General features: G+C 37.3%; 1 protein-coding gene across 2 annotated transcripts in view; it reads left to right on the forward strand.

Moving 5' to 3' along the window:
• KLHL2 (kelch like family member 2) overlaps window positions 1-20,517 on the forward strand; it is a 124,836-nt gene that overhangs the window by 92,679 nt on the left and 11,640 nt on the right. For both annotated transcript variants that reach the window (XM_081238333.1, XM_081238332.1), the window contains exons 6-9: window positions 4,438-4,547; window positions 9,125-9,241; window positions 10,427-10,576; window positions 15,770-15,887. In XM_081238333.1, coding sequence (XP_081094459.1) covers window positions 4,438-4,547; window positions 9,125-9,241; window positions 10,427-10,576; window positions 15,770-15,887 — 495 coding nt within the window. The remainder of the gene's footprint in view (window positions 1-4,437; window positions 4,548-9,124; window positions 9,242-10,426; window positions 10,577-15,769; window positions 15,888-20,517) is intronic.

The raw sequence follows: 20,517 nt of genomic DNA on the forward strand, positions 1-20,517 counted from the left end.
ACAGAGGGTTGGGCCAGGGATAGTGGCCCTAGGATAACAGTGAGTTCTGCTGGTGTGTGGGATGAAGTCAGGCCATATAAATTATGTGAATTGTTGTAGGTAGGTAGGTAGGTGGAATCTTCAGGTTTAGTGGGAAAGATCAGTAAATGCTCAAGTTAGGTGACATTAAGTTAAGAATATTATTCACAGGACAAACCTGTGTAACCAAAGACATTTAAAATATCACTCGTGCCCCAGAGTGCCTTACAGTGACTGAGCCCGTCATCTGGTGTGTCTGGGTGCCTGGGGTGTATTAACCAGCAATAGTCCTGCCAAATTGCCTGTCAGTTAATACAGCAGAACATTTGAAGATTCATACTGTTTATATAAATAGAGAAAAGGCAGGCCTTACAGTAAACTCATTTACTCCTGATGTTGCCAGATACTGCCCTCCATATTTAGTGATGCTCCACATAATTGCCAAAACTTTTCCAAGAAAGCTTAATGTGAAGGGGTAAACATTAGACACCAATACTGAAAGATTTTACTGAGGAGGAGAGGTTGTTCAGGTAGAAAGTAGAACATATGTGAGGGTTGGAACTATTTAAAAATATGTATATGACTTTCTACAATGAAAGTTCCCTTGAACATTTCATCTTTCTCCACTTTTCGTTTAGACTAGTTTTTTTGTAATTGGTGAGGGTCCTCAGGTTTATTTGTTTGAATAACAGCTATGTTATGGTTTTTGCAATACCATCATCCCTGTGTATCCTTGGGGGACTGGTTCCAGGAGACCCGCTGATACCAACATCTGTCTATACTCAGGTCCCCTGTATAAAATGATGTAGGATGAATACAGTTGAGTTTCACAGCCCTGGATATGGGAAGGTCGACGGTACAGTTGTGGTAGTTGACTACTTTTCCTGCCCTCTTAACGTCCTTTGATCACTAGTAAAGAGTACACAATGAATTCAGAGCCCAAACTTGACTTTGAATAAAGTTTACTAATGCCCTGAATTTACTTCTAAATTTAAGTAATTGATTATTTTTAAAACGTCACCAGGTTTGTTTTTTATTTAGTCCATTTTTCTGATTAATGAGGCAAGAGTGTAGGGTAACTTATACAGTCATGATATAGAAAAGTTACATTCTCTCTGTTGTGTTTGTTACCACTAGAGATTTTTTCCCCCATGAAAAGTATAGGGAGGCCAGTAATCTCTTTCTTTGATTCAGATTTTAAAATTGTAAAAGAAGCTTGGTGCAAAATCATTACAGACCTATATTTGGAAGTGAAAATATTTTATGACTAGGAAAAAGAGGTTTATATTCACTTGTCTTTTGTTCAGTAGCTATTGTGTATTTATCTTTGAATTTCCAATTTGCTGTCATAAACATTTTTAAGTTTATATGCTATTTGCCAAATTTTCACTAAAATGAATTTCTCAATATTTGGGAACTTTAAATACAAAGAATTTCTGTATGCTTTTCTTATGTTCATTCTTTAAAAAGCAAATCCAACCACTGAAAAGAAGTTTTTCCTTATTTCTTTATGTATAAGAATTTCTGAAATGATTTTTTTGTGTGAACTTCTTGTGAGGTCAGGAACTATTAGGATCATATTTCAGATGTAGAAAGGACCTTTGTAATTAATCATGATGGTTTATTAAAATCTATAATCCTATTAAAAATTTCACACTAGGTTTTGAAGTACTATTATGAAGTAATATGTTATAAGGACTAGATATCTCTTAAAAATGTAAGTTTAATCTTTAGTTTGTATTTTTTCGAATACTAATTTTAGTTTTTTTCATTGACTTTTGATTAATTACAAATTCAGTTACAAATTAATCATTTATGTTCTTTATAGTGCATTCTTTTTTAACTAATAATATTTGTTAGAGCAGTTGTAGTTTTATAGACAAATTGAGTGGGCGGTGCAGAGAGTTCTTCCTGTGTCCTCCCTCTTCCTACAGTTTCTGCTATTATTAACATATTGCATTAGTGTGGTACATTTGTTACAGATTATGAGCCAATATTGATACATTATTATTAACTGAAGACCATAGTATATATGGTTCACTGCTTGTGTTGTATATTCTGTGGGTTTTGACAATGTATAATGACATGTAGCCACCATTTTCCTCAAACCCAGAGGTTGCTTCCTCAGCCGTGTCCAGTCTACTAATCAGCCCATCAGAGACATTCTTCATTTTTCTTACCGTGTTTTTGATCTCTAGCATTTCTTTTTACTTTTTTCTTAGAATTTTCCATCTCTCTGTTTACATTGCCCATCTGTTCCTGCCTGCTGTCTGCTTTATCCATTAGAGCTCTGAGCATATTTATCATAGTTGTTTTAAATTCCCAGTTTGATAAATCCAGCATCCCTGCCGTGTCTGGTTTGGATGCTTGCTCTGTCTCTTCAAGTTGTGTTTTTTGCCTTTTGTAATTTTTTTCTTGGTAGCCAGACGTGATGTACCCAGTGAAAGGAACTGCTGTAAACAGGCCTTTAGAGATGTGGCAGTGAGATGTGGGGAGGGAAGCCTTCTGTATTCCTATGATTAGGTCTCCGTTTGTTAGTGAGCCTATGGCTCTGGACTGTGAACTTGACAAATGTTTCTCGGGTTTCTTTCTCCCTTCCTAGGTGGGCCAGGATGGCTGGAGTGGGCTGGAGTTGGGTGTTTCCCTTCCTTGGGTCAGTTAGGCTCTGGTTAACTAGTTTCTCCTGAGGGCAGGCCTTATTAAGAACAGATTGCTTTGGGTATTTCAAATTGTTGAAATTCATTTCTCCTCCCCCTACCAGAAGCCAGAGGGGATTCTTCTCTCATATTTACTGTGGAAACCTGGTTGAGCTCCTAGAGGAAATCTCACAATATTGTGGGGATCCCCCTATGACTGGGACCCCCCTGGAGTTTTTAACTCTCAGAGTTGTCCACGCTGAGATTTTCCTACCCTCGCACTGATTCACATGCAGTTTCCACTTGTGAGTCTCTGTTTCAATCAGCTGCAGCTCCCTGTGTTCTCCTGTTGATCTCTCCAATCTTGGGGGCATTTCTTTGCTCTGTGTTCTCTGCAAGGGAAGCCAACTAACCCTTTTTATGGTATGTTGAAACATACATTTGAAATGAAATCTTTTATTTCACCTTAGAAAAAAAAGGCTTTGAAAAAACTTACTATTAGAATATGGTTAATTGTAAAGACCTAGAAAATACCTAGAATTCCTAGCAGATTTTTACTTTAGAATATAGGGATCACAATACAATAGGAGCTAAATTATTGAGTCTTTACCCTTTACCACACACAGTTCTAGATGCTTACAAGCCATTAATTTATCTAATCCTCACAGAAATCTTGTTATGTAAGGTATTTTTATTATCCTCATTTTATAGATGAGGAAGCCAAGGGTTAGAGAAATTACAAAACTTTCCCAAGGTTTTACAAACTAGCACGTGGCAGAGCTGAGATTTGACCACCATATTTCCTTGTGAGCTCACACTTTAAAATGAGAGCTAGGGGCTTCCCTGGTGGCGCAGTGGCTGAGAGTCCGCCTGCCGATGGAGGGGACACGGGTTCGTGCCTCGGTCCGGGAAGATCCCACATGCCGCGGAGCGGCTGAGCCTGCGCGTCCAGAGCCTGTGCTCTGCAGCGGGAGAGGCCACAACAGTGAGAGGCTCGCGTACCACCAAAAAAAAAAAAAAAAAATGAGAGCTAGATTTGGAGGAAAGGATACTTTGTAAATGATTAGGTTTTTTTTTAAGTTTTTAAGTCATTGATTATACTAATAGTACCCCCTCCCCCCCTCCTTTGGAGGAGTGGGTATGTTTGTGAAATCAAAGAAAGGGTTTCTTTTTCAGTTTTAAGAATTACTAATTTCACTGGTTTCTGGAAAGTAATTGAGGGTATAAAATAGTGTAACTTGACCCCCAAGTAAATTGCTTACATAGAATTCAGAGTTATCTACTCAGACTGACCAGCATTTAAGATTTCCTTGTTTAGTCTTTAGTTTTCAATTAAAGCAGCTTCCCCTCCTTACCCCGTTATGTCCTAAAGCCCTCTAATGTTTTACATAATACATTTAAGTGTGTGAATAATAACACAATGTACTTTATCTAATTTATGTAATCAAAAGGTTTTACAAATTTCAACACTGATAGTCTTATTACCAGATAAGGAATAGATAGATGTTTAACTCTAAAACACCCCCTTATAAAACAGAAGTGATTCAGCCGAGTGTACAGTAAGACTACCTTCCTGCCTGTGCTTCCACTTTGTCATTCAAGTACAGACCACTTCCCCAGGAGAGTTTGTTTGGGTTTGTCTTGTTAGTTCTTGCCTTAAGGAAGTACACTTGGTTTTCTCCTTCATAGGTTACATTAGTAAAAACCTCTTCTTTTTTAAGCAGTTTGAAACTATGGTAATAGAATGTGGCGTTAATGGGTTTTCTTTGTAACCTCCAAACAGAGCAACATTTTGCAGATGTCGTACTTAGTGAAGAATTTCTCAACCTGGGCATTGAACAAGTGTGCAGCTTAATCTCGAGTGACAAACTTACCATTTCTTCAGAAGAGAAGGTAAGTGTATTTTTCTTTTCCCAGTGTACAGTGATATAGTATTTTTCCTTTCTTTCACTTTGTTTTGTAACTTTTTGACCCTGTATGTGTAGTGACAGCCAGTGATCTTTGATCTGGAAGTTAAGAAACTCAGCTAGTTGACTTGTTGGTTGTGTAAATAACTGTGTTCTCACTCCTTAGGAGCTTCCCTAAATGGTTAGACACCAGAGTTTTGTGCTTGACCCCACAGCAAGAGCTTGCGTACATTGAACTACCTGAAACAAAGGGCCTTTGGGGAACTGGGTTTCTTCTCACAGCTAGATACCTGGGAAAATTGTGATCTAAACATAATATTCTCAGACTTCCCTGGTGGCGCAGTGGTTAAGAATCTGCTTGCCAATGCAGGGGACATGGGTTCAAGCCCTGGTCCGGGAAGATCCCACATGCCGTGGAGCAACTAGCCTGTGTGCCACAACTACTGAGCCTGCGCTCAAGAGCCCATAAACCAAAACTACTGAGCCCGTGTGCCACAACTACTGAAGCCTGCATGCCTAGAACCCGTGCTCCTCAACAAGAGAAGCCACCGCAGTGAGAAGCCTGCGCACCGCAACAAAGAGCAGCCCCCGCTCAACACAACTAGAGAAAGGCGGCGTGCAACAACGAAGACCCAACACAGCCAAAAACAAACAAATAAATAAATTAATTAATTAATAAAAAGAAGCCACTTAAAAAATAAATAAATAGGGCTTCCCTGGTGGTGCAGTGGTTGAGAGTCTGCCTGCCGATGCAGGGGACGCAGGTTCGTGCCCCGGTCCGGGAAGATCCCATATGCCGCGGAGCGGCTGGGCTGTGAGCCATGGCCACTGGGCCTGCGCATCCGGATCCTGTGCTCCACAATGGGAGAGGCCACAACAGTGAGAGGCCCGTGTACTGCAAAATAATAATAATAATAATAATATAAATAAATAAACAAACATAATATTCTCAAACCAGAGTAATTTCACCATCATGTGAGTTGGACGAAGTCACCCAGGTGGCAAAGTTTAGCTAGTTCCAGACTGACCTCTTCCTTCCGACTGGCCCCTACTCCACCCTCCCCACGTGTCCTTCCCCCCTTCCAGAGCCCTGTGCAGCTGCTTTGTCTGGTTGTAGCCTGTCTCTCCGAAGTTGGGGTTGCCTTTTTCAGCCACCTGCACCTTTTGTATCGGTGGAGGGAGAAGCTTCTCAGTGGGTTTTATTCTTTGGGTAGGTTTTGTAGCTTGTGGGAATCAGGGTGCAAAAGCTTATGAACCTGCAGTGTTTGGAAGAAGTGAAACTTGAGTTTTTCCTTTGTGTGATTTGTTGTATAAACTTTGTTGTTCTTTTCCTCAAGGATATTCATACTGCTTGGGGGCAAAAAGACACATTTGTTATAATATTTACCAAATAAAAAATATGTGAAAGTGGTTGTGAAATGTATAATCTTAACACCCCAGAAATATAGAGGAGAGGAAGACACTACTATTCATGTTTAATAGATGTGTGTTGAGTGCGTACTGTGTACCAGACACTGCCATGGAGTCCTACATACAAGAATATTGACAAAATAAAATCCTTTACTCATGACTAGAGGGACAACCAGTGGGGTAATAAGTGATCACAGAATGCTGTAGAGGGTCCAGAAGGAGCCTTTAATCATTCCTTGGATACAGATTGGAGTTCAGTGTGGCTCAGATGTATGATCCAAGTTTTTTAAAGTGCGTATGAGTTTGCCAGGGAAACAGGGATGGGTTGGAAGGAGAAGGGCAGCCCAGGTAGAGGGAACAGAATATGTAAGTGTAAAGAGGTGTGAAAGAATGATTGCATTCTTTTAGTTCAGTACAGTTAGAGTTTACAGTATGTTTGGCACAGTGATAGGAGATAAGGTGGGAAGATGACATAAAATACCTTCGCAGCCATGTTAAAGAAAATTGACTTGGACTTCCCTGGTGGCACAGTGAATAGAATCTGCCTGCCAATGCAGGGGACACGGATTCAAGCCCTGGTCCAGGAAGATCCCACATGCAGCAGAGCAGCTAAGCCCGTGCACCACGACTACTAAGCCTGCTTTCTAGACCCCGCATGACACAACTACTGAGCCCGTGTGCCGCAACTACTGAAGCCCGCATGCCTAGAGGCCGTGCTCCACAACAAGAGAAGCCACAACAAGAAGCCCATGCACTGCAATGAAGAGTAGCCCCCACTCACCACAGCTAGAGGAAGCCTGCGCACAGCAACGAAGACCCAACACAGCCAAAAATAAATAAATTTTTTTTTTTAAAAATTGACTTTATCCTGGTGATGAAGAGCCTCTGAAGAGTTCTAATCAGTAGAAGAGTGCTACGATAATGCCTTCTCTGTAGAAATGTCACGGAGGCTGTTCTGGTTTTCTACTGCTGCATAACAACCACCCCAAAATGCAGTGACATAAAACAACCATGTCGTTATGCTCACAGTCTGTGGGCAGAATTCATGCAGGGCACATAGGGACAGCTTGTCTCTGCTCTGCAGTGCCTGGGGCTTCAGCTGGGTTGGCTTGACGGGTGACATTATTCTACTGGAGCCACATACCCAAGGCTTCAGTCCCTCTGCACATGGCATCTTATGTTTCTGGAACACCCAGGATGGTTCCTTCACTCGCTTGTCTGACTCCTGGGCCAGGTATTGGTTGGTAGCTCACCCTCCCCACCCCCCTTCCTCTCTATGACTGGCTTGGGTCTCATAGCATCTCATCTCCAGTGATCAGACTTTTTACATGACACCTGGCTTCCCCCAAATGAGCATTTCAAGAGACCAGAGGCATCTTATGACCCAGCTTCAGAAGCCCCACAGCACTGCCTCCACAACCTTCTGTTGGTTACACAGGGCCAGCTTAGATTCCTGTGGGAGGTTACTACATAAGGTGTGGACACCAGAGAAGTGGTTTATTAGGGACCATTTTTGGAGACTAGCTCCAAAGTGGTGGTGTGCAGAATGGACCAAAAGTGGGGTGAGGGTCATATAGGAGGATGTTGAAGTTACCAGTGAGCAATAGGATCTGGTATAGGGTGGTAGAAAGAGGGGTGGAGAAGAGAAGACAGAGCTGAGAAATAGTTAGCAGATAGAATTGACAGGACCCTCTTTATCTTCTAGCATCTGGCACATAGAGGTACTTGGTGACTGAGTGAATTAAAGAGGCTCATTAATTATAATATAGATTATTTTTAGCTTCTTGCTCTATACCTGCATCAAAATAACCTATTTTTTGCTTCCCAGTTATTCATTTACATATCATCGAACATTTTCTACAACCCTTTAAAGATTACTGGGTAGTATATTCATCAGTCTGGAAGGAAATTATGTATTCAAATACTGTCTTCATAATAGTTTATTAACTTTTTCATATGTATATGTTGTAATGCCCTTATTATTTTGATAATTTTTAATATAAAATATTATATTTTAATACATTCTACTGTTGTGACAAAAGAGAGTTAATGTATTCTGCAGATCCTTGATTTAGAAGTATATGGTCCAGCATTTGTTTGTAAACCCAAAGAAAAAGCCAAAAAATGAGTTGTTGCTAAGAGTACATGATTTTCATTCTAGATATCACTTTGCTTTATTATTTCGGGTGCTTTATTCAAGAGGGACTTCAGATTTAAATCTAAGTAAGTAGAACCAAATTCAATTTGGAAAGGTTGTCAACAATGAATTAGATCATATATCATCAAATTATCACTGCTACCACTCAAGTTCAAGAAGATTAGGTAATGTACTTGATGAAATATGTAGTAAATACCCAGCAAAAAGTACTCACTAAATATGTAAAAGTACTAAAGTACTTATTAAAGTACCTACTAAATTAAAAGTATATCTACCATATGATCCAGCAGTCCCACTTCTGAGTATATATCCAAAGGAAATAAAAACAGAATCTTGAAGAGATATCTGTATTGCTGTGTTGGCTGCAGCATTTTTCACAATAACCAAGATGTGGAAACAACCTGAATGAATAGATAGAAAGGTGCTATATATACACAATGTATATAAAAAGAAGGAAATAAAAAGCCATAAAAAGAAGGAAATTCTGCCTTTTGTGACAACATGGATGGACCTTGAGGGCATTATGCTAAGTGAAGTAAGTCAGAGAAAGACAAATACTGTATCATCTCACTTATATGCAGACTCAAAAGTCAAACTCATAGAAAGAGGGTTGAGTGGTGGTTACCAGGGGCTGGGAGTAGGGGAATCCGGGAGATGTTGGTCAAATGGTACAAACTTCTAGTTATAAGATGAAAACGTTCTAGAGACCTAATGTGACTAACAATTAACAATACTGTATTATCTAAAAGTTCCTGAGAGTACCTCTTAAATTAAGTACATACTAAGTACCAAATGAAAAAAATAAAAAGCAAAGAAAGAAATGGAGTGGATTTACTTTCCAAGTGCATCATAAGTCAGGATTTGAAAAACTTGAGCCATGGATTATACTTGGATGTCTTAGCAGAGTTGTATATAAAATGTAATATTGTATTTTATTCAGATGCCTTGGTACATAACTCATTACTTATTTTTCTTTCCCCCATATTTTCGGCAAGGTATTTGAAGCAGTAATAGCTTGGGTGAATCATGACAAGGATGTAAGGCAAGAATTTATGGCTCGGCTGATGGAACATGTACGGTTACCTTTACTTCCTCGGGAATATTTAGTTCAGGTAAAAGCTTTGCAAAACACAGGAGTACACCTACTCCATGTCACTGGGCTGACAGCGTGTAGATTCCTGTTACACAGTGGTAACTAGGCAGAGGGCAGTAAACGCACCTGCTGTCCTTGGCAGCTGCTAACTCTTGGGGCAGTTCCCAGTCTTACAGGTTTGCTTCTTCCCTATTTCTGATTTGAATAAGCAAGTACTAGAGCTTATGGAGGCAGTATTTGTGGTGACTTAAGTACATGTAAATAAATGCATTTGTGGCTCTGTGTCACTGCTCTGCATCTCCTTTGCTTTCCTTTTGATAGCCCACTCTGACTGCTCTGTAGAAATGGAATTTTGATGTTCTACCCAAATACTTTTTAGTTTTCCTTCACAGTTTCAGTGGCTTGCATTTGGTTTCTGTCTTTACTTCTAAACTGAGGAAAACCAGGTTATTTGAAATAAATAGCAATAAATGGATCTTTAGTAGTCTCTGAACAATTTTAAATTTATTGTTTTATTATTAATATTCTACTAGGAACATTTCAACATTTTAATTTATAATTGAAACCATCTAATCAAACATTTCTTTATTAGGAGATTAGAGCTGATCATTTTAGAATTTCTTGAAGCCTCATTATTTGTTTTAATATGTGTAATCATTGGTACTCTGCCTTTAAGAAAATGAACAGAAAAAATCTGTCCTGCACTTGATGTCAGGGATAGCAAGGACAAGTTTTATTTGTGGTGTAGGCACATTGTTATAAAGTATTTTGAATTCCTTTTCTGGGTATTTAGTTTGTGTTTTAAAAAGATGTCTTTAATTTATAAATATTTCCTCCCCCACCTGAAGGACTCATTATCTAAATTTTCTTATTTTTCTTACTATTTGGCTTAATGTTTAAAGATAACAAATAGGTGAACATAATATTATCCAAAGATTATTCTGTAGCTGACATTGAAGTATATAATTTTCATTGCATTCTTCTTTATTACTTATAAACATTTTGCTCTGCAGATCAGATACTTGAGCATTTGGGGGCATCATTTACTTTTGTTTTAGTGATATGTATAAACTTTCCTCTGTAACTTTTAGACTGAACCAGGGAGGATAGTTATTGCTTTTTTCCTCTACTTTACTTGTTTCTTTGTCAGTCTTATCATGAAGTAGCTATCCCCTCATGGGGTGGGTCTGATTTCTTCTTCCAGAGGGTTGAGGAAGAAGCACTGGTGAAGAACAGCAGTGCTTGCAAAGATTACCTCATTGAAGCTATGAAGTATCATCTGCTACCAACAGAGCAGCGTATATTAATGAAGAGTGTCCGGACCCGACTGAGGACACCCATGAACCTTCCCAAAGTAGGATCTGCTGTTCATACTTGTTACTACCTCATCTGAAAGGCCCATAGTGAGGCTGTTAATATTTTACTCATCTGATTTTCCATGTGCCCAGGAATTCATTGAAGTGTATATAATTCAGCTTCTCTATTGATTTTGTCTGTGGAGGGTGGGGATTGTTTGACTCACTTAATCTTTATAAACCGCTTGATGTCACTCTTCTGGAACAGACGCAACTGGTATTTGTCCCTTCTGAGTTTTTTTAGCTCTTTACAAAGGTTTCTTTGTAAGCTACATGTTTGGATAATAACTGAAAACCAACTAGTTTCACAGAATTGCTAAGAACTTAGGATGCTAGCTTGTTCCTTTTGTTCCTTCCTATTGTCTGTTGTGTACTATTTGATGGTTCACTCACACATCATACATAGCCATTTCAGTGTAGATTTTCCATATGTTTTCCCAGATCTCCAGTGTTCATGTAATTCCTCTGTGAAAGTTCATATTCTACCTTTATCTTTTTAGTTGAAGCCATTCATGTCTTACTGATTTAATTTTCCTTACGAATAACCCCTCATTTCTGTCTCTCTGTTTACAATTCCTTCTGCTCTGTTTGCATCTTTACAGTACTAGGAGACCAGCACTTTGAGCACCATTTTGTGTGTGGTCTAATCAGAATGACCCATAATGTAATGCTTTTATTTATGTATTGATTTTTAGCTCTCATGTGTGTTTGGGGCAATGATGAATTAAGAAATGAGAATCTGTTATCCACTGTTTTCTTATATCACCTTTAGTTATTACTTTACCTTTTTATTAAATTAAATCTTTTAAATTCTTTCACTTTAATGCTTTTATTTAGTGTTTTTTCAATTTTATTTTTTTTTGGAGTCTACATTTTAATTGCTTCAAATCCATATTAGTAGGGTTTTTCTGTTTTGCCCAGTGTTAACAAGAGTTCTCAATTTAGAACCAACTTATTCTTCCAGTGTGCTACTCCCTCCTTTTTTCTAGATCATTAGTAAATATTTTAATTTAAAATGGACTTCAGTACTCTCCCTGGTGATACCTCATTAGAAATACCCACTTACCAACATAGTCCGTTTGTAGGAAGTTTCAGTCTATATGATTATGTTTATTATCTAAGCCAAAAGGTAAATAATTTGGCATATAACATCTATTGAGATTCAGGATCATATAGATTCAAATTTGGCCGGATTTTTTTTTTTTAACATCCCTCTGCGTGTTGCTCATCGTTTCATAGGCTCCTGGAAGTTCAAATGCTTTTCTCAAAATATTCTAAATTTTTACTGAGAATATTATCACTTAAAAAGTATTTACAAGGCGCTCACTTCCTACCCTATTTTGAAAATTGGTATTTGCCGTTTTTAAATTTTCTGATCTCTCCTCAGTTCTCCAAGATTTTTCAAAAATAATTGTAAGTGGCTCAGTAAGTACATTAGCTAGTTCCCTTAACACCTTAGTATGCATGCCATCTGGGTCTGCTGATTTTATAAGTGTTCACATTTCCCAAATACCCTTTTACCTCCTTTTATAAGTAGCCGTCTCTATAAGTCTTCATTACTTCATATTTGTCCATATAATTTGGTGTCAGTTTTTGTTCTTACAAAAAAAATAGATTTATAAAAGTTGTTCATAGTCTTAGCCCATACGAATTATTATTTCTTTTATGCTGGTCTTTTTAACTTCCTTCTAAATAGCTTGTTTTATCTTTAATACTTTTTAAACATTTCATATTTGTAAAAGATCTCTTCTTAACTTGCATATTCCCTCTGCTGGCATCTTTAGCTTTGCTATCTTTAGCTATGCCTTAACCTTTAGAGTGAAAACTAATTCTCTTCTAATTTCTGTAATAAGCATGTCACTTTTGAAGACATTCTAAAGAGTCTTTGGTAAAATCCTATCAAGTATTTTCTCTTATGTAGAGTTGTGATCATCTGTTCAGTTGACACTCTCTGGGCTTCTCTGGTTATGGCTTTGGAGTGACCCTCCTAACTGTATTAAACTTTCGGTTTCTCAGTTCTTTAGCTCTGATTTTGTGGTGGGTATGCTGATACATGAAGGTTCTCTTCTGTTCTCTCAGGGTGGCTGGGGAGGAGGGTTGCAGACCTGACAGGTAGCAGGGAGCTACTCAGCTCCTGATTTTGTATTTGCATAGTCTCTCCTCAAAGTTTATTTATCTGCACATGTTTTTGCAAAAGTGCTCGTGTTGGACACTTTTTTCAATAGCACTGTTTGTCATTTTAGAGTGGTTGTACTCAAGATTAATTCTAAATAGGTAGGTAAGAATGAGGCAAAGATTAATTTCTCTTGCTGACATATCATAATCATGGTAAGACCTATGAGACAAAATGTGGTAGCAATGCTGGAATAATAATGTTTCTACCATGACAGTGACTAATTAGGCTCTGATTCTGTGGACGCATACTAATTTGCATGAAAGATCTTTTTATATCTCAGATATTAGTTTTGTATCTTCAGTAAACCGTCTTGGGATTGTGTAAGGCACTCTTGGATTTGGACAGTATAATGAAAACCTGTATATGTTTTGCTGCTGTGTTTTGTTGTTAGCTTCTTTTTATCTTTGGAATCTGTATTTTTACAAATGCTATCTTATTATTTCTATATATTTATTTTTCTTTTTTTTACCCAGGATATCTATTAAGATTTCCAATTGGAAAATTATGAAACTTGGTATTTCAGGAGGCAAAACTAATATTTAATATGTGAAGAAAATGAAAGAACAAAGTTTAATTGATCTACATTTCAGGATGGTCACTTGAATTTGTGTAACTCCCGACCCCTCGCCTTCCTTAAATACGTCACATTTAACTTTTCCATACAAATGTCTTCCCAGTTTTCTATTCCTTTGCATTAACATAAACTAGTATGATGTTTCTCAGATTAGGCGTCACAAATAATTGGGGTGTCAGAGTCATGACATCTCTTTTTTTTTTTTTTTTTTTTTTTTCCTTGCGGTAGGCGGGCCTCTCACTGTTGTGGCCTCTCCCCTTGCAGAGCACAGGCTCCGGATGCGCAGGCTCAGCAGCCATGGCTCACGGGCCCAGCCGCTCTGCGGCATGCGGGATCTTCCCAGACCGGGGCACGAACCCGTGTCCCCTGCATCGGCAGGCGGACTCTCAACCACTGCGCCACCAGGGAAGCCCCCATGACATCTCTTTTGATGCTAGTAGCACAGTGGTTTTTATCACCGTCTCTTGATCTCATACAAATATCCCTGCTCTCCTGCTCTTGTCTTCCCATTATACATTCTTCCTTTCCCCATTATCTCTGATTTCTGGAGTTCCAAATCCTCACCTCATTTTACTTCTCTTGGGTGAGTAAAGAACACATATTACTACCTTTCTCTATATTCAGTAGCACATATTCCCTTCCATCCTCATTTTGATCTATTAGAAGTGAACTATTGTGTGGAAATCACAGGATTCATAGTTGAGAATCATGAAATCTAATAAACTGTATTGTTTCTCAAGGATTATTTGAAAAGTATTCCCTTCAGAGATTTTTTTAAACTGATCTTCATCAGAGATGTTAACCAAACCTCTTTCAACTGTTGTCTAACTGCCGGGCAGAGTTTAAAAGTTAAGCACAGGTAGGTCTTCTATAGACCTCTAGATACAGGATTGATCTTACTGTCTGTTGCACCTCTGTGATTTCATAACCTTGCCCCTCCCTTTTTTCCCTTTGGGATTAGGAGGGAAGGGTATTGCAGATTTTCTTTGTTAATTCTTCCTTTTATTTATTTGTATTCAACACTAGAGGAATGGCAGGTCTGAAAAAAAATTATATAACTGTGCTACATTCAGTCTTCTTTTTAAGACCTTTAAAATTCTTTATACTTTCCAGTAAATAAATTACTAAAATAGGCTTCTTTTCAGAAACAAGATTTATTCTGATTTCTGTGTACCCATCTTTCTATAGTTCCAAGTACAGGTAGGTCATTGCTCAGTCAAGGTTGCAAACTTTCCCTTTTTGTATGCATGAGTCATTCCATCTTCTGTTTGTTTTGATTTTTTGTTTCTTTTGAACATCCGTTTTTCCTGTCATCTCACTTTTCCCTTGACAGGTCCTTGCCATTCTTTACAGTGTTCCACACGTCACATCATTAACTTTTACATTCTTCTGAATTGACAGCTGTGTTTTCAGTGTTTCCAAAGAGTGCGCAGTGTGCCCACTTATACTCATTAAAAGACACACACATTGATGGCTAAATCCCATCTATCTCTCAAGGTTCTACTCCCTCCAGGAAGCTTTCACTAAATTATGGCTATGTTTCATTTTCTGATCAGGAATAGCAATTAATGTCTATAACTAATCATAGCTTTCTGGTCACATATAATTGTATATAGTTCTTGAAGTACTTTAGAGTCTTGTCTCCTTAGTGATATCTAAGAGCTCTTGGGGGTAGAGATCCTGTCTTACATTTCTTATGTAGGACATCTTAACACAGTTCTGATCAAATATGGAAGATAGACACTTAATAGTTGTTGGATTGAATTGAATTGAATTGAAGAAGTTTATGGACCTCACTTATTCTCAGTGCTGGACTGTTCTTCATTCATTCATTATGATTTCTAGTATCTCCATTATCTGTCCTCTTGGTTGTTTTATTTGTGGGGCATCCAGGGAGGTCTCTTTACTTGACATCTGGGAATCTGTGCTCTCTTGTGAACTCCAATTCAATTAGTCCTCCTTTTTCAATAGGTTTTTTTTTTCCTTCTTCCATCTTTCTTTAAACCTTATTGTCCTTTTCATCCCACCTACCCACTAACATAAATTTCACTTCTGTCTGCTTTCCTAGATTGTGGAGATCTAGTCCCTGGTCATTACAAAGCTGGGATCTAGTTTATAGCAAGCCCTATGACACTGCAGCCTTGCCAGTGCTGACTGCCTGCTGTTTTTGGCTTAAATACTGCTTTTGCTTGAAGGATCAGAAACTTAGTTTCTGATATCCTTATTTTTGACTAAATGTGCTAGAAAATAGAATTGTAGTTCTAACATACATGTGTCCCCTTTGTTGATGTTTATTAAATGTTGATGAGGTGGTTGTTTTCCCCCAGCTTCCCCTACCATCTTCATCCTAATATTCTCCATGTCATTGTCTTTGTACGACATTTTAAATCCCTGAATATGCAGTAGTTGTTGGTTCAAGTGCCTCTACTTCTGCCCTTGCAGTTAATGGTGGTGGTTGGGGGCCAAGCACCAAAGGCTATCCGCAGTGTGGAATGCTATGACTTCAAAGAAGAACGATGGCACCAAGTAGCAGAATTGCCTTCCAGGAGATGTAGGGCAGGTAAGCATCATGCATTGCGGTCATTTTCCTATTGCTGGGTCATTGGGAGCTTCCCTCTCAGGTCTTATTTTATTAACTAGAAGAATCTTTATTGGAAAAGCTTGGATTAAAATAGCCATGTGATTACAGAGTGATTGAGGAGCCCCATGCAACTCATAAGACATCGATGGGGATAGCTGCTCTGAATTCAATTTACATATTTTTCTGATTCTCTAGTATAAAGTGGAGTAGCTAGCAATTTGCTGGATATTTTCCTTGTTACCTTTGCTGAAGTGTTGAGAATTCTTTAGGTTGGGACCCTTAGTTCTAAGAGATTCCTGACTTAGCTAATAAGCCACAGTTTCCTTCTTCCAAGCATTCGTTTTACAAACATTTGTTGAAATAGACTTTATTTATCCAAAACTGTAATCAGAAGAGGCAGTTGCAAATTCTAAGGATTCTTCCTGTGACTCAAACCTGGATCCATAAATCATAGCTCCCATAGCAAATGAGTTCTAAGTGTAACAGAACATTTCTATCATGGTAGTCCTTTAACAATATATCCTAGAGATTGTTACATAACAGCATAAAGTTAACCCATTCCTTTCGAGCTGTCTAGTATGTTGGACAGGGATCTGGATGTAGTATAATTTTTACTAGTTTTTAATTGAACATTAAAATTGTTTTTAATCTTATGTTATAAATAGTACTGCAATGAATTCCTTATACATATATTATTATGTATGTATGCTAATATATTTTAGTGGGATAAAACTCTAGAACTAGAATTAATTATTCAAAGAGTATGCAAGGAAGATATACCAATTATTACTTCCACTAACAGTAAAATATGAAGGTACAAATTTCCCTACATACCCTATAACACCTTATAATTAAATTGAGTTTTGCAATCTGGTAGGTGAAAAATGCTATCTCATTATCTACTTTGCACTTTTATTATGAGGAAAGTTAAACATCTTTCTGAATGGTCAGTTCATGATTCTTGCCATTTTTTTATTATACTATTTTATTGATTTGATACGTTAAGGGAAGTAGCCTTTTTGTCTGTCATTTGTGGTGTGAACGTTTATTTGTATTAATCTTTTATCTTCTGACTTTACTTGCATTATTTTTGTGTTATTTTGGCCATTTAACAATGTTACTTTTTATGAATTCCTGTACATCAGAATTTTGTCCTTGGACTTAAAGATTTGTTTCTTGTATAGAAAAGTGTTACTCAGAAATTATTTGTGTGTGTGTAATTCCCTAATATTAATACCTTATAAAACTGTGATGCAGTTATCAAAACTAAGAAATTAGCATTGGCATATTACTATTACTTAATATGATATTCTCTAGGTCCACCCATGTTGCTGGAAATGGCAGTATTTCATTCTTTGTTATGGCTGAGTAATATTCCATTGTATATATAACACATCTTCTCAAACCAATCATCTGTTGATGGGCAGTTGGGTTGTTTCCATGCCTTGGCTATTGTATTGGGTTGGCCAAAAAGTTCATTCAGGTTCCATAAGGTTACAGAAAACCCAAACGAACTTTTTGGCCAACCCAATAAATAGTGCTACTCTGAACACTGAGGTGCATGTATCTAAACTACAGACTTACTGTATTTTACCATTCTTTCCATTAATGTTCTTATTCTAGTTCAGGATCCCACGTTGAATTAATGCATGCATTTATTTATAATCGAAGTATAGTTCATTTACAATATTGTGTTAGTTTCAGATGTGCAGCAAAGTGATTCACTTATATTTATTTTAGACTATTTTCCATTGTACATTATTACAAAATATTGAATATAGTTCTCTGTGCTATACAGTAAATCCTTGTTGCTTATCTATTTTATAAGTAGTAGTTTGTATCTATTAATCCCATACTCCTAATTTATCCCTTTGGTAACCGTAAGTTTATTTCCTATGTCTGTGAGTCTCTTTTGTATGTAGATTTGTTTGTTTCATTTTTGGGGGGGATTCCACATTTAAGTGATGTCATGTAGTGTTTGTCTGTCTGACTTTACTTAGTATAATATTCTCTAGGTCCACCCATGTTGCTGCAAATGGCAGTATTTCATTCTTTGTTATGGCTGAGTAATATTCCATTGTATATATGTAACACATCTTCTTAAACCAGTCATCTGTTGACGGGCACTTGGGTTGTTTCCATGTCTAGACTGTTGTATTGGGTTGGCCAAAAAGTTCGTACAGGTTTTTCCATAAGGTTACAGAAAAACCAGAATGAACTTTTTGGCCAACCCAATAAATAGTGCTACTCTGAACACTGAGGTGCATGTATCTTTACAACTTACAGTTTTCATCCTTTCCAGATATAGGCCCAGGAGTGGGATTGCTGGATCATATCGTAGTTATATTTTCAGTTTTTTAAGGAAACTCCATACCATTTTCCATACTGGCTGCACCAATTTACATTCCCACCAACAGAAGGGTTCCCTTTTCTTCACATCCTCTCCAGCATTTATTATTTGTAGACTTTTTGATGTAGCCATTCTGACCACTGTGAGGTGAGACCTCACTGTGGTTTTGATTTGCATTTCTCTAATAATTAGAGATGTTGAACATCTTTTTCTTGTGCTTGTTGGCCATCTATATATCTTCTTTGGAGAAATGTCTATTTAGGTTTCTGCCTACTTCCTGATTGGGTTGTTTGGGGGCTTTTTTTGAATAGTATGAGCTATTTGTATATTTGGGTTATTAACCCCTTGTCAGTCACATCGTTTGCAAATATTTTCTCCATTCCGTAAGTTGTCTTTTATTTTGTTGATGGTTTCCTTTGCTGTGCAAAAACTTTTAAGTTTGATTAGGTCCTATTGTTTATTTTTGCCTTTATTTATTTTGCCTTGGGAAATTTCTCTAAGAACATAATGCTATGATTTATTTCCAAGAATGTTTCACCTATGTTCTCTCCTAGGAGTTTTATGGTATCATGTCTTACATTTAAGTCTTTAAACCATTTTATGTTTACTTTTGTATATGGTGTGAGGGAGTGTTCTAATTTCATTGATTTACATGCAGCTGTCCAGCTTTCCCAACACTACTTGTTGAAGAGACTGTCTTTTCTCCATTATATAGTTTTGTCTCCTTTGTCATGGATTAATTGACCATAGGTGTGTGGGTATATTTCCTGGCTCTCTGTTCACTTCCATTGATCTATATGTCTGTTTTTGTGCCAGTACCATGCTGTTTTGATTACTGTAGCTTTGTAGTAGTGTCTAAGTCTGGAAGAGTTATGCCTCCAGCTTTGTTCTTTTTTCCTCAGGATTTCTTTGGCATTTCTGGGTCTTTTGTGGTTCCATATAAGTTTTAGTATTATTTGTTCTAGTTCTTTGAAAAATATCATGGATATTCTGATAAGGATTGCATTTAATCTGTAAATCGTATGGTCATTTTAACAATATTAATTTTTCCAAGAGCATGAGATTTCTTTCCAGTTCTTTGAATTATCTTCAGCTTCCTTTATCATTGTTTTATAGTTTTCAGTGTATAGGTCTTTCATCTCCTTGGTTAAGTTTATTCTTAGATTGTTGGGATTTTAAATGGGATTGGTTGTTTTTTTTTTACTTTCTCTTTCTGATATTTTGTTGTTGTGTAAAGGAATGCAACAGATTTCTGTATATTAATCTTGTATCCTGCCACCATGCTGAATTTATTAGTTCTAATACTTTTCGTGTGGAGTCTTTAGGGTTCTCCATATAGCGTGTCACGTCATCTGCAAATAGTGACAGTTTTACCTCTTCACTTCCATTTGGATACATTTTATTTCTCTTTCTTGTCTGATTTCTGTGGCTAGGACTTCCAATACAATATTGAATAGAAGTGGTAATAGTGGACATCCTTGTCCTGTTCCTGAATTTAGCGGGAAGTTTTTCAGCTTTTCACCATTGAGTATTATGTTGGCTGTGGCTTTGTCATAAATGGCTTTTATTATGTTGAGATATGTTCCCTTTATACCCACTTTGGTGAGAGTTTTTGTCATGAGTGGATGTTGAATTTTATCAAATGATTATTCTGTGTCTATTGATATGATCATGTGGGTTTTTTCTTTCCTTTTGTTAAGGTGGTGTATTATAGTGATTGATTTGCATATGTTGAACCATCCTTTTTACCCTGGAATGAATCCAGCTTGATCATGAGATATGATCCTTTCTCTGTATTGTTGGATTTGGTTTGCTAATATTTTGTTGAGGAATTTTGTATCTATATTCTTCAGCGATATTGGCCTATAATTTTCCTTTTTTGTAGTGTCTTTGTTTGTTTTTGGTATCAGGATGATGGTGCCCTCATACGATGACTTTAGAAGTGTTCCTTACTCTGTAATTTTTTGGAATAGTTTGAGAAGGATAGGTAAGCTGTATGGCCCTGGCCTTTTGTTTGCAGGGAGTTGTTTTCATTACAGATTCTATTTCACTTCTAATAATCAGTCTGTTCAAATTATCTGTTCCTTCTTGACTCAGTTTTGGCCAGTTATATGTTTCTTGAAACTTTTCCATTTCTTCTAGGAGGTCCAATTTGTCATTATATGTTCACAGTATTCTCTTCTGATTTTTTTATATTTCTGTGGTTGTTATTTCTCCTCTTTCATTTCTTATTTAGTTTATTTGGATCCGCTCTCTTTT

This window comes from Mesoplodon bidens, assembly GCF_964165515.1.
Source record: "Mesoplodon bidens genome assembly, chromosome: 1".
In the NCBI taxonomy this organism is placed as follows: Eukaryota; Metazoa; Chordata; class Mammalia; order Artiodactyla; family Ziphiidae; genus Mesoplodon; species Mesoplodon bidens.